The 15,421-nt window shown below is 41.2% G+C and overlaps 1 protein-coding gene across 2 annotated transcripts in view; it reads left to right on the top strand.

Annotated features, from left to right (window-relative positions):
• Window positions 1–13,194, top strand: part of lrp4 (low density lipoprotein receptor-related protein 4) — a 451,660-nt gene extending 438,466 nt beyond the window's left edge. The window contains exon 38 of one of the 2 annotated variants that reach the window (XM_070899678.1): window positions 8,792–13,194. In XM_070899678.1, the coding sequence (XP_070755779.1) occupies window positions 8,792–9,127 (336 nt within the window). In that variant the 3' untranslated portion in view covers window positions 9,128–13,194. The remainder of the gene's footprint in view (window positions 1–8,791) is intronic. The other variant, XM_070899679.1, reaches the window with a different exon arrangement.
• Window positions 13,195–15,421: the final 2,227 nt, after the last annotated feature.

A 15,421-nucleotide genomic window follows, 5' to 3' on the forward strand; every position in this document is an offset into this window, starting at 1 on the left:
AGTGGTCATGAAAGATGCTTTAGAAATGTAAGTCTTTTCTTTCTTTCTTTTGGTCATGCACAGATTCAACTTTTCCAATGATTTCCTGGCTGGTCTTCTAATCTTCATCCTCCATAAATTTTAGTTTATACAAAACTCTGCTGCCATATCCTGTCCCACCACCATGTTCCATTGACCTATTACCTTTATGATCGCTGACCTACATTGGCTCCCAGTCCCCCGATGCCTCTAATTTAAAATTCTCTTTGACTCTTCATGGCCTTACCCCATCTGAAGAATGTAAGAAATAGGAGCAGGAGTCGACCATACCCTCGACCCTCGAGCCTGTTCCACGGTTCAATAAGATCATAGCTGAACTTCTACATCAACTCCATTTTCCTGCCCTAGCCCCAAATCCCTTGATTCCGTAAGTGCCCAAAAATCTGACGATCTCAGTCTTGAATATATTTATTGACTGAACATCCACAGCCCTCTCTCTGACCGGCATTCCCCCCTCTCTGACCCCATTTCCCTCCTGCTGACTCCATTCCCCCTCTCCCTTACCTTCTTCGAGAGCTCTGCATTCCTCCAGTTCTGGCCTTTAGTGTCAACCCCCATCAGCCCACCATTTGTGGCCACGCCTTTAGCCCTCTAGGTCCTATCGTCTGGAATTACCACCCAGAGGGCTAGATTTTCGACAGGTTTGCGACCGGTTTTTCGCCTGGGCAAAGCGAAAAAACGACTTTTTTTGGTGCTAAACGAGTCGCACAACATTTTGCATCCGGGCGTAAATTTTGGCAGTGGTTTTGTGGCAGCGCTAAATTTAGCACCCACCCAATGTTTTCGCATTTCGATGACATCAATTGGCGTGCAACACTGCGCTATCGCCCTGGGTGGAAAATTCGGTGATATCGCCCGATTTACCATCCACTTGGGACCCGCCAGAAAAAAATCAGTTGAACCCAGGGCGCACCTGCGCTAACGGCGCCATCTTGAAAACAGAGCAGAAGTTGAGTGCATAAAAGGATTGGGAGAAAAAGGCTGCATTTTACACACTGAAGTTTTATGTGTTTATAGTTCATTTTAAAGGATATTTAAGGAAATTTTTTTTTAAATGGGGGCTATACTATGTCAGCCATTATTCCTAGCTGCTGTATTTATACAGCAACGAGCTGGAAGAAAGCTTATTGATGAGCATTCTGAGCATAATCGAAGAGGTCGCAGACGTATGGGGAGGATGCTTTACCCCCCACGAGTTTATAGGCAACAGATACCTGCAGCTCTCTGAGGCACAGTGCGTTCGGAGGCTGCGCTTGCGAAAAGAGGTGGTCATAGATAAATGCCAGCTCATAAAGGCAGACCTACAGCCTACCAGCAGCAACAGGACTGCATTGCCCATCGAGGTGAAGGTGACTACGGCACTTGCCTTCTATGCCTCCGGCTCCTTTCAGGCATCAGCAGGGGACATATGCTCCATCTCGCAGCACATTACACATTGTAGCATTTGCCAGGTGACTACTGCACTGTATGCACGCAGGATGGACTTCATAAACTTCCCAATGATCAAGGAGGCACAGAATGAGAGGGCTGTAGGTTTTGGACGAATTGCTATCTTCCCCAAGGTTCAGGGTTCCCCATTGACTGTACGCATATCGCCCTGCGAGCACCTTTACAGAATCGAGAGGTTTAACGGAACCGAAAGGGATTCCACTCCATGAACGTACAGATTGTCTGCGGCCATACTCAGCGCATCATGGCAGCCAATGCCCAATATCCAGGGAGCATCCATGATGCTTTCATCTTGCGTGAGAGTAGTGTCTCATGCCTGTTCCAGGATCAACCACGAGGCGGATGAGGGGGGACAAAGGTTATGGCCTCACCACCTGGCTGGAACCCTCAGACAGAAGCCGAGCATTACTATAATGAGAACCATGCAGCCACACGCAACATCGTCGAATGCTCAAGCAGCGCTCGCGATGCCTGGACTACTCTGGAGGCTGCCTGCAATACTCCCCTCAGCATGTCTCTGAGTTCATTGTGGTGTGCTGCATGCTACACAACTTAGCCATCATGAGGGGACAGGATTTGCCAATGGGGACTGCAGGACCACCTCAGGAGAAATGGGGGCGGGCGGGGGGGATGATGAGGAGGAGGAGCCTGGCAAGGATCCTGGTGAGGAACCCATTCTACCACCACCACCACCCTCACCACATGGGAGGCCTCGTGGAGCTTTTGCCACTGCAAAAGCCTTACCTCAGCAGCTCATAATTCAATGCTTTGCTTGAAGAGTGAAGTGTACATTTGACCGTTGCCTGGTCACTCTATCCCACCATGTTGACTATTCCCACTCTTATTCTGCAAATGAGACATTACACAGGAATGGTTAAGGTGAACAAAAGAATTTAATAAACATTGTAAACTTATTAAACATAATTTTGAAACTTAAATAAAATTTGAACTTGAACAGAATTTGTAAACTTTTTAAACTTTTATAAAATAACAGCAACAAATTAACAACAGAGCAACAATAAATCAATAAAACAACAACCTCTGCACTGAACGTCTTTTACCTCCGGTTCTTCCCCCGCCTCACCCTAACCCCCCTCCCTCGTGTCATGACCCTACCCAAGTTGGCACCAAGAGGTCATGCAGCACAGCGGCCAGAGTCCTGTTGTATTGCGGGGGGTGGGGGAGAGACAATGGAGGCGCCATGTGTGGATCCACTGGAGAAGCTCGGAGTGTGGAAGGCCCGGCTTCTGCATGGGAAGCCTCTTGCTCAGCATCGCCACTCACAGGTGACATGGATCTGGGTGTGACACTGGGGACTGTGGTATCAAAGATGGAGGCCATCAATTGCGTGTGGGCATTGACAGCCTCGCAGTTTTCACGACTCGCACGGACAATCTGCGACCCGACCTCCGTCATGTTCGCAGATAGTGTCGCGTTGTTTGCGGGAATCCTATCCAATAGCTCGAGGAGTTGTCGGTTGAGCTGGACACTCTCCCTGGCCAGTCCCACCATGTCCAGGTGTGTGTCCGCCTGTCTGTCAGCAGACCAGCTTTTCTGACTCACCCTCCGGAAAGACATCATACGGGATTCAACCCCGGGAGGGCATTGCTGCATGCCACTAGTGCTAGGGGCCTCGGATGGATGAAAGTCCGAGAATGTTTGTTCCTCGGACAAGGTGATGCATGGAGGAAAATGAGGTGTCGAGTGCATCTGCCCTCCCTCTCCCCACCCCCCACCCGGAGTAGGTTGCTCCATCCGCTCCTCTCCTTCAAGTTCCTCATCCTCCTTCTCCCCGCCCATTTGACGGCTTGAGATGGAGGCTTCCATTGAAGGATTTGGCGCATGCAACTCCTCATCTGGAAATAGAAAACAACAGACGAGTGGTTAGCAGCAGGGGAGGGGGCAGGGTGACATGAGTAAGGTCACATAGCGCAGGCTCATTTGACGGACCACCGCTACTCCATTATATGTAGTCCAGAGGCACTGCATGACATTGCCCCAATCCTAGTCCACAGAGACTGCATCACGTTGCCCCAACCCTAGTCCACAGACACTACATCACATTGCCCCAACCCAGCCCAGGGATTTTGCAGGACTTACCTCACTTTCGAATGGGGGCTTAGCACCCCCACGGGCAGCTTCCCTCCCTGAGGCACCGATCAGACCGGCTATTCTCTCTTCGATGTCTGTCAGAGGCATGGTTCTCGGTGGACCGCCGTTTGTTCGTCGCTGCTCCCGGCGGTTGTGGGATATCCTTCCCTGCAAAGATGACAATTGGAATGGTTACCAGAGGCCCACTTGCTCTTGTGGCACACACTGATAGCCATCAAAGCACTTATACCATACTGTGTGCAGTTAATACAGTCCTATGTTTAATGCCCCTGGAAGTTGCATGTAGTTCATGAGGAAGACATCGCAGTGCAGAAACATCTTTTAAGATCTCAAAAAGCAATCTTTATAACGTGTAAAGATCATTCATGACAAATAAGGTACAACACCAAGCTTACTTATACCAATAGCATGAGAACAAATCTTGTGTCAGATTTATAATTTAAGTAATGAAGGAGTGCATCAATAAAAATATTACTTACTCTGACGACCCTGCAAAGGTCATTAATTCTCTTGCATCACTGTGTGTGGGTCCTTCAGATGCCGTTGATATAGGAGACCTCCTCAGCTGTGCTGGTCCAAATTCTATGAAAAACCGCTGGGAGGGGTCTACTTGCACCTCACCTGTTTATTTCTGCCCATCTCCTTTCAACAGCAGTGACAAAGGCCTCGTTTGTCTCACTGCTGAACTTTCTGGCTCTCATTTCCTTCCATCATGAATGAAATCTAAAAATGGCTGATTCAGCTCGGGGTGTACTGTGCATGCGTGGACACTCCCTGACAGCTGACCAGAATGTTTTTTAAAAAAAAACATTCGCGCATGTGCAGAAGGTCTGATTTTTTTTTTTGTTTGCAAATTTCAGCTCCGATGCACAAATTCAGTTGTGCACCGCCGGATTTATTGTTATCGCTAATGATCTTCACTGTTTGTCAAATTTTGCGAGCTGTGGCAGTAACATTACCCAGCGGTAAAAAAATCTTTTCGCCGCGATTATCGCCTGAAAACAGGCGAAATCGTTAAACCCGAAATTCTACCCCAAAACCTCTCCTCTCAATGTTCCTCTCCTTCTTAAAGACTCTCCATAAAACTCAACTCTTTGACCAAGCTGTCAGTCACCCCTCATAATAGGCTCAAAATTGGCCAGGAGTTGCTCTGTTTTTGTTGGAGCAACTTGATTTTTCTGCGTATCTTAAAATTCCCCATTTTGCACATTCAATTTGCGCGAGTGTAAGTGAGTTAGTTAGGATTTTTTTAGTTTCGTGTTTTTTTTCAAAAGGGGGCGTTACCAGCTATCTATGCCCATTTTGCCATTTAGGCCACTTTGGCCAGCTAATAGTTACTCCAAACTAACTTAGACCAGCGTACGTGGCCGCTTGTGAAAACCCTTGTGAAGAGTTAAGAAATTAGCGCAGGTAGGTACATCGGAGGCCAGCAGTACTTAATGACTTGACTAAAAAATGTGAATAGGATCAAACAGCTCTACACGACATCATATGACAAACTTCGCAAAGTTAATTTACGATACAACAGAAGCATTCATGGAAGCTTAAACTACAAAAATAAAAGAAGTAAAAGATAGTTGAATTAAATTGCCCTAATCTCACAACTAATTTAAACAACTATTTGTTTGCAATGATTATACTGGACCAAAATTGAGCCCATATTATCTAAATAAAGTCTACTTCAATAAATAATTTATTCTCAGTGTTCCTCCAACACTTATGTTCTTCTTTCACAATAGCACTGGGTAAATAGGCTTGACAGATGGCCACCAAGAGACAAAATATATTTACATAATTTTTTCAAAATATCCAAATAAAAAATAGAAGTAAGTAAGCCCTGCCCTACCTTCATCTTCAGCCTGGGAAGGCAGCGGGCTGACCTGTGCAGTCGGCCACTCAGCCTGGGATAGGGGCGGGACGCATCAGCAGCCGGTATGATAATGATAATGATGATGATCGGGTCCCATGCTGCAGCACGCACACTGAGAGGCTGGGGCAGGAGCTACTACGCATGCGCGCACACTCCAACGCGCATGTGCAGACATCCCGGCACTGTTTTCAGCGCGGGATGCTGGCTTCGCCCTCGACCCGACTGGCCGAAGACCCGGGATAGCGGCCAAAGTGGGGACTGATTTTTTTGGGAGCACTTTTCAACGCAGAAAAAGCGGCGCATCTCTGGTGAGTGTGCCCAAAAAAGGGATGGCCCAATTTTGAGCCCATAATCTCCTTCTTTGGTTCAGCATTGACTTTTGTCTGATTATGCTTCTTTATAAAATACCTTGGAACATTTTTCTGTGTTAAAGGTACTATATAAATGAAAGTTGTTGCTGTTGTAGAGAAGATAGTTCTGTTGTGGAGATAACACTGGTGCAGGTACAGTGGAACAAATGGTCTCTTTCTGTGCTGAATTTCTACAATTCTCATCTCCCAGTACCTCAATGAAACCAAACAGCAGCAGGGTGCTAAGTATTAATACTAAGCAATGAATCAAAGCTAACAGCTTGTGTTTAATTGAATGATATGCTGTTTTATTATGATAGGCATGTTGTAAGTAAACACAGCCTAAGGTTAGTCAATTTTAATTGTTTGGTCAAGGAAGTTTGCAGATTGAGATTCCAGTTTCCGTTCGCAGCTCAGAAGTACGCAACATTTTAAGATTGTTTGCATCTGTAACCAAGTATGACATCTGGAGCGGGATATGCCTTTTCAACTTATTAGTTATGGATAGATACATTTCAGGTGCCTGTATTATGATTTCAGCAATTGTGTAATTGCTTCACAATGACTCCGAATTCTGATTGATCTGAAATTATATTGAACATCTGTTTTTTAAATTTATTTCACAGTTTAATTTTTATGACCAATCCTGTTGGCCTTTACTGAGCTGCATTTGTCTCATGCGCATTAATCAATCAATCCTGTATAACTGTTTCATTTTTATTGAAGCAAAATACTGTACTGGAAACTAAACAGATTGAAGTTGCATTTGAAATTATTGAATGAGACATTTCCACCGTAACTTTGGTGGAAGGTCAGCGGGCACCCTGGATAAACTGTGTAAATGAGTTTCTGCCTCCCCAGAAGTTATAACTGCTGAGCCTTGGTTAGACCCCACCTGGAGTACTGCATTTAGTTTTGGGCACTGAACCTCGGGAAAGGAGATACAGCAGAGATTCACCAGAATTATATTGGGCCTTAAAGGCTTTAATTATGAGTACAGATTGCATAAACTTGGCTTGTGTACCCTTGAGTTTAGAAGATTGAGGGGTGAGCTAATTGAGGTCTTTAAAATTATAGAGTAGATACAGAGAAACTATGTCCTCTGGTGGGGGAATCCAGAACCAGGGGTTACAACTTAAAATTGGAGCTAAAAGATTTAGACGTGAGATCATTCACACAAAGGGTAATGGAAATATGGAACTCTCTTCCGACAAAAGGCTGTGGATCCTGGATCAATTGAAATTTTCAAGACTGAAACAATAGATTTTTGTTAGGTAAGGTATATGGAGCAAAGGCAGGTAAATGGACTTGAGGTACAGATCAGACATGAAGGGGCTGTATGGCCTACTCTTGTTCTCAACTCCTGATCGGAAGAACACCTGAGGAAATTCCCAGTGCTCATGCTTAATTAGTGCAGTGGCACATTGCAATGGTGTTCCAATTTTTTTTCAATTAAAATATATCTTTGCACAGCATGGGTAGGCCATCGGCACCAGGCCGCAGCCAGGAAAGGAGGGAGGGAGGGATTGGAAAGGCCAGGGGGAGGGGTGGGAAGATTAGAGGCCAGAGGACAGATCGGAGACCGGGGGAGGGGGAAGATCGGAAGGCTCTAATAAAATTGGGAGTGGGCGGGTTGGGGTCGGGTTTCAGATTTTTAACATTTTTAGATCCCACCCGACCCAAACCCACCCATTTTTGGCAGTTAACATGACCCTCACATCTTCTCAACTAGAAATGATGCATATCACAAGGGTACAGAAAAAGAAAGCTGCTTCCTAACACTGATATCCTTCCCAAGTGTGGTATTGGCGGATACCTGAAGCACCACACCTGGCGTTGTGGCAGCAGGAATCTGTTATCTAGCAATATCAGAAGATTAGCATCCTTCTAAGGAACAAGAAAAGAAATCTCGCGGGAGACCCGCCATTGCCAACTTCAGGCGGGTCTTAAATAGGTATCAAGCCTATTTAAATGTTTAAAAGGGAATCCATTGGAATAGTGTAGGAGGCAAGGACAGAGAATTAAAATGACAAGCGACCGGAAGCTTATGGACTGAACTATAAGTCATCCTCAACCCCGAGGGACTGCCTAAGAATATGTGTGTGTATATATATATATATTTCTCTCCGAGAGAAGTCTATTACAAAACTATTTTGTTAGAATGGAAACTACAACGGCCGTGAAATTGTAGTGTCTGCGACAGCGTACTTTCAGAGTATGCCATTGTATTCCCTTTAAAATGCTCCGCAAGTTCTGGATTTTCACATGCGCATGCGTGAAATGCGGAATTTGCGATCTGTCAAGGTACTGCGTAGGGCCTGTTTGCATCAGCATAAAGGGATATCTATGGCTTAAATAAAACATTTTAAAAGCCAAAATTATGCACATATACATTAAACTCATGTGTTTATGTACATATTGGCCTGGATTACAGTTCTAATGCTATTTAAATGATCAAAACATTTAATTTTTATTGAGGTTGGTGCAATGAAGGAACTTACAAATAAAATTTGCAATTCTCTAAATTGTATGATTTGTGGAGATTCCATTGCATATCATTAGGGGATTCCCTTCATAAATGATTGAAATCGAATTCTCCTTTGTCATTGCAAGAACGGGCCCACATGATCCCACTTATGCTTCCAAACCGCCTGCGTCCCTGGGATCCATGAGCCATTACACTGCCCTCCGCCTCGAGGCCCAAGACCCGAACTCTTCACAGCCTGGCCGACAGCCGGAACCTTAGTAAATGTTTCACGGGTCGGAGGCAGACTCCAGAGGTATGCCACCGACCGAAATTTGTAGGCCAATGCAAACTCTTGAAAATTCAACAAACAATGTGTGTCAGTGGTGGGAGGGAACTGCTGTTTATGAAATTGAAGGTGCTGTGGCCAGCTTGTGAAGTGTTAATTGGATGAACGGCTACAGGCTATTGAGTTCAGAGTTGAACTGTTTGCCTTTTCTTTTTCAGACTGCTACAGATAATAGTTACACAAAAGGAAAGATAAAAATTGTCGAAGGCATCTGCTTGCTGTCGAATGATGACATGTATTGGGATGACTTAAAACAGATTAAGACCACGCGAGGAGGAATTCTTCGCGATCATGTTTGCATGAAGGCAGAAACCCTGTCTGTCCAGGGCAGCACGGACTCACTTGGCGACACAGAGACAGAACAGCTGCTACAGGATGAACCACTGTCAGAGTGCAGCAGCGTCAATACAAGCACACAGGAAAGAAGTGGGCTTCCATTGCCTGACACTGGCTGGCAGCACAATCGCAAACCCTCCACTGAAAGTGAGGTCTGATCGGAAATTGCTTCTTTTTTCTTTCTCCTATGTTCTATTTAAAATATGTTTCTATGGTAACCTCAGACAGTGACTGAGCATGCTCCAGACAGCATGGGGGCTCAGATTCTTATTTTAAAAACAAGACTCACAACTCAACTGGGAACTGAGTGGTACTACAGGCTGTCACCAACTCATACTCTGGAACACAACACAGTACACAAGACTGGATAGAAGCCAAGGGATCATAACTCTCTCAAAGTGTTTTCGAAATGCCTGATACACAATTTTAACAAATTTCTTTCTCAGATTTACATAAAGTATGTGTCTGGTTCAAGCATGAATGTACAGATGGTTATCTGTCGCATGCGTTAGCCTACGTTTATACTGTAGAGGATTCCATATTAAAGTGGATGTAATTCTGTTTGTGGAGCAGAATAATCTTTTTGGAAAAGGCTTTTCACGCTGTATGCAGACCTGTCATATCTTGGTCTCCTGAGGAACAGTATGAAAATCTTTCTAGTCTCAGGTAAGACTTCTGTACGGAAGGGAAAATACTGAAAGAACATGTTTAATTAACCCTTTCATCCTCACTTTGACATTCAGACCCAACTGAAGTTGTAAATGTGACCAGAATCACTGTATTTTCCTGGTGCTTTGAAAGGAGGATAAAGGAATTGGCAAACAATTGTACAGAACCAGTTGCATTTTCCCTCTAAATAGCTGTCTAAGCACTGATTTACAATTAAGAATCTAATTTTGTACTTAGTTTAAGTTGTTACCATCAATGATTATTAACTGTACGCACTCACACACTACCAGGAGATAGCCCTGTTTGTAACCACTATGTACATTTAGATGAAATGTATAAATATTAGGCCTGAGCAAATTAGTTACATTAAATAGTTTATAAATCTAGCACAAATCACCTATTATACAGGCGATTGTGTTGGTGATAAATGTGGGCCAGAATTCAACATTTTATATCAAACTTGGCAGTGTGCTCACAGTGTTATTTTACATGATTAAATTGCAATGCATAGCAGGTTCTGGTGAATGGGAGCGAAGTTATCAATGGGGAGCAGACCACGTTACTATAAGTGATTGATGTGAGAGGATACTAATTTGAATTTACATTAAATTTGTGTGAACAAGCACTGCAGTGACTATATTGGGGAAAAAATGAGAATCAAATCACCTTTTAAAAATGTCAACTAAAATTCAAATAAACAACCACATTAGTCATAATCAGTTAATGTAATAACAGGTGAGATTTTACCACCTGTTTCCACTACATTTAATATTGATGCCTTGTAACTTAAATTTAGACATTTAAAGGCGAAGGAAAAAACAGAGGGAAGTACTTTAAGTACAAAATAGTTCCCATGTAGGATCTTCAATTTAAGATCAAAATATATCTCATAGGAGTTATCATTGGTTTAGTGGCTCATTTCTCCTCCCATTGAAGACGTCCCATGTCAAGTCTGCTCTTTACTGAAGGCCACTTCAATAAAGTGTCGAAAGGGCAACCTGTGTATCTTGAATATCCATTAATTTGCATGGAAGTCAGCAATTCAAACTGGTTGATTGATCAATCTGGAGGTTCCTGAATATACTACATCGGAACTGTTTCCGTGTGTAAATCAAAACTTCACAGGAAGAGTAATGACTCACTAAATCAAAGCTGTTCTACAAGGTAGGTGACGTGTTCAATATTTGCTTTGTTAAAATCACTGAAAGTATTCTCTGTAATCTCTGCTTCTTTTTAAAGTGTAGGGCACAATGCTGTTAATAACTCAACCTTAAAATGAGATAGCTTTGGGCACTTTCAGCATAGCAGACAGATGATCACTTACATAACTTAACTGCAGAAAATTAGGAGGTACAATTTCACTGTCATTAACTCAGCCTTGCCAGTAGCAGAAAGAGACTATAATACTCAGATTGTGGGCTATTGGAATCACCTATTTTTCATTGAGTATTTTTCTTCTGTCCATATGCCTGCTGTGTCTAGATGTACGTAGCAAATTCAGCGACATTCCCCTTTTAACTGCATATGTAAAACATTATATTGATCTCCCTAATTAAAGTCACTTTTTCCAACCAAAACGAGTATAGTTTAGTGACCGTGTAAGTATTTTGTGATGCTGGAATGAATAAAAATCTGGATACCTGTAATAACAACTGTTCCAATCCTTTCTTCACAAAAAAATTAAAAGGGCTGGAGACTCGAGGCCTATCCTGTGGATAAGTATAAAGTAAGATATCCCAATTTACTTCAAATTTCATTGATACCTCAGCATATCAGCTATCAATTGTTCCACCTCTAAATTCCTGTAACACTTTTCAGAGCGCCACATCCTGCTACTTGTTTGCTATTCCAAGACATTTTTTATCTCTATTCCACTAACGTTGTTACTTTGACCCAAACTTTGAAAGGTCAGTTGCTTCATTAGTATGCTGTTTGCATGCTTGTTTTGATTGCTGCTGCTTACAGTTGGCTGACAATGTTGCTTACTAGCAACCAAGGAAGGAAAATTGTAGCATGGTCAATAGGAGTAACTTGGTTAGTTTAAAATTGAGTTACTGCCAGATTTATCATTTCCACCAGGTGATGGAACAATTTGTTGTTGACAAAAATCTTGCTTGTTTTCTTTCCTTCCTAATTATATTGAATCAGTTTTTGCCAACAAGTGGTCAATGCTGGAAATAGAGCCAAGACTTGAGGGTGTTTTGTTGCTATCACACAGCTTGGTTTATTTGCTTAGAAGTGCATTTCTTTGACCAAATGACTAACTGTTAACCTTTTGAGTGCCTGGCGCTTAAACCTCAAAGTCTGCTACTTTATCCAGACCACAAGTTTGGGCCACAGTTCTTGATTTTCTGCACATCTAAACTTGTATTTTTAAATCTAATAACTGGACTATTAATTAAACAAAGCAACTTTCCATGGTATGATTATGACAAAAGATTTTAAATATGTAAATATGTGACAAAGCTCCAGAATTGTAAAAAAAAATTGTGATGCACCTGAAAATGATTTAGATTTTATTCATGGTTAAATAATGAAGAAGAACTCAAAAGCTTGTCCGATTCCTTTTATCATTACCAATGACCAGAATACCAGTATAATATAATTAATTTTGTGAGGTGGAATTGCACCAGGCCTTTTAACCCCTTGAGCACTATGCTATCATTTTATAGCATTTCAATACGGGAGTTCATTTTTAATTTTAAAATATTTTTTGTTTGTTTTATTCTGTATATTGCTATCCTCTTTTATAGTATTCAACTTTCTAACATTGTGGACTTAGATTGCGAAATAATGACACAAAAGTTATGTTGTGTGGTGCACAGTCTACTCTTAATCCAGAGTTACTTAGTGCAAATGATCTGATTCTGATTTTTGGCATTAAACTCCCACTTTGCTGTGTTATTTACATTGCTTAATTCAAATTATTTTCATCAAGTGTTTAATGCAGAAATGACTGAATTATCAAGAGTAGACTGTATTAGGGAATTTCAGTACTCAATGGGTTAAAATACTCAGGTAGTAAACTAACTGTGGCAATAATTGATAAATTAGTCAGTTTAAGATAATAAATGGCACAATCCTAGGTAATTAACCAATTATATTGTATAGATTTTTGAGTTTAAAAGGTAACAAACAGTTCCATGGTCCATATTACCTAGCTTTTTAACTAAGCACAGCATTATTTTCTTTGTGGAGAAAACTAGGTACTTCCATTGCACTCACAGGAATACTTTGTCAACTTAGAAAATACTATAAAAGCATAAATGATTTTAAATGGTTTTGAATATTATGTTATATCTAATAGAAGAGAAAGCAGAATAAGTAGACTGAAACATACATACTGCATTTTGGACATTAGTCGTGCATTTGTCTTCCAATTGTGTTATAATATATTTTTGTTGAGAGACTGCATAACTAATTTGGGTCTTTGTAATTATCCCAAATTAAAATCTGTAATATTTAAGACAGTCTTGAAACTGCTAACTTTGCTCAGATAGAAAATGTTTACAGAACAATTGTTTAGTGTGAACTATATATCGATGTGTGTACATAAAATGAATTGGTTATTAAAATTGGATGTTTTCTAAACTTTGTCTTGTATTTGTGTAATATTTGACGCAGTGAACGCAACAGAATTTTATGCTTATTATTATTTGTTTAATTATATCTTCCACTATCCTACTTATTCCAAACTTTTGTTAAATATACCAATCGTCATAATCCCTCATAATAGTTAACATTTCTATTAAATCTCCCCTTAACCTTGTTAATATATATGTTGTTAGGGTGAGATGAAGTAACATGAGAGGAGGCTCGTGTGGAGCATAAACACCAGCATAGACCTGTGCCGAATAGCCTGTTTCTGTGCTGTCAAATCCTATGTAATTCAATTGCAATACTATCCTGTGGAAGTTGTGGGGAAAGCAAATCCACTATAATGAAACTGAACCTTCATAAAAGAGTAGCCGTGACTCCCAAGGTAACTTTTAATATAATTTTATTAGTTTATTTTCGTATTTCTGAATGGAGTGATGCCCATATCAGAAAATGGAAAATGCCCATTTTTTGTGTCCCCTGTCTATATCAAACATTCCCTGATAAGCAAGATGTAGGTAAAGCTAACTTTGTCTTTGGCAGTGTGCATGCCCTGACATTTTGATTTCTCTAACTATCCAAGTCATGACTTCTTGAGTGAGATTGTTCAATATGATACTGAATGTGGGCAGTTTTGTGCTGTAGACTTTTGGCCGACCAGAAACTTACGATTCCATTATCCTACTTATTGAATTGACACTGTCCAAACTCTTTTAATTTAAGGTTCAATAGAGGAGACTTTCATTCTATCAATTTGAACTTCGTTCCAGAGGTAAAAAAGGATGCTCTGGATACACACTGCAGCATTCAATCCCAACTTTTGACACCTTTGTCGACAAATATACAAACAAGGAAAATCGGTTTGATAAAGCAATATACATTCCATTGCAGAGATATACCTGCTTTTTTATCACCAGGGAACTCCTTCACCCCTCCATCCAACACCAGCACCAAGAACTCCAGTAGTATTCCCACTGCCCACCAGATTTACACCCAATTTAGAGAGAGGAATAGTCACATATCCACTTGATCACTAGAGGAAACGTGTTTTTAAAATGAAAATTACATCAGTACCAACACTTCTGATCATTACATTCCATCTTGCTAATCGCACAGACATAACTTTCAAAATACCATTGTTTATTCACAGAAGGAATAAAAAAAGACAACTTGTCCACTTGCATATTTTTGTCAATTTGGACCAGTTTACATTTCCCATTTGGATTTATTCCTAGCTGTTGCGGGTGACTGTAGCTATTGCATTTAACAAGAAGTCTATAATTGATTATAACATATTTCATCACACTGTATTTCCTAAAATTGTAACTATGTATCCTGCTTATATGATGTCATACCACCATTTCTGACTCTCTTAACCAGTAGATTCATTGGTGGAACTTAAAGTCAGATCACTGGGTTACATTCTAGAACCATAGATGTTTACAGCACATTGTTTCTATGCCAGTTATTTGCTAAAGCAATCCAAACCCAATCCCACTACCGTGTTCTCTCCCCATAGTGTAGTATTTTTCTATTTTATCCGAGGGGGCCAAGGATAGATCCTTGGAAAACTCGAGGAAAACAAAGGGCTAAAAACTGAATACTCGTAGGGAGCACTATGGGACGTAGGAAAACATCCCAAGGTGCTTGACTACATTAAATAACTGGAAGTCCCAATCTGTGAATGAGCGATGATGTAGGATGATGTCAGGTATGGAAAAATAGAATTATGAGGAGAGACTTGCGATACTGGGACTATTTTGAGAGGAGCAGAGAAGTTTAAGAGGAGACTTAATCGAGGTGTTTAAAATTATCTACTCAACCTAAGAGTTTTGATGGGGTGAGTAGAGAATAACAATTTTCTAGTTGGGGGAATCAGTGACAAGAGGTTAGCAATTTAAAATGCTCAGAGAGTGAGGTAGGAGATTAAAAGTTTATTTAATCGAAGGGTTGTTGGACCATGGAATGCTTTGCCAAAGAGACTGGTTCAGGCAAAGACCATTGTAGCTTTTAAGGGAAAATCGGATAAAATAGAAAAATACAGAACAATGGGGAGAGCTTTTGGTCACCTGTCTTAATACCTCCTTACGTAGCTCTGTTTCAAATTCTGTTTGATAACGCTCTTCTGAAGTGTCTTAGGATGTTTTATTACGTTAAAGGCATTATATAAATGGAAGTTGTTATTT

Source organism: Pristiophorus japonicus, chromosome 14, assembly GCF_044704955.1.
Source record: "Pristiophorus japonicus isolate sPriJap1 chromosome 14, sPriJap1.hap1, whole genome shotgun sequence".
NCBI lineage: Eukaryota > Metazoa > Chordata > Chondrichthyes > Pristiophoridae > Pristiophorus > Pristiophorus japonicus.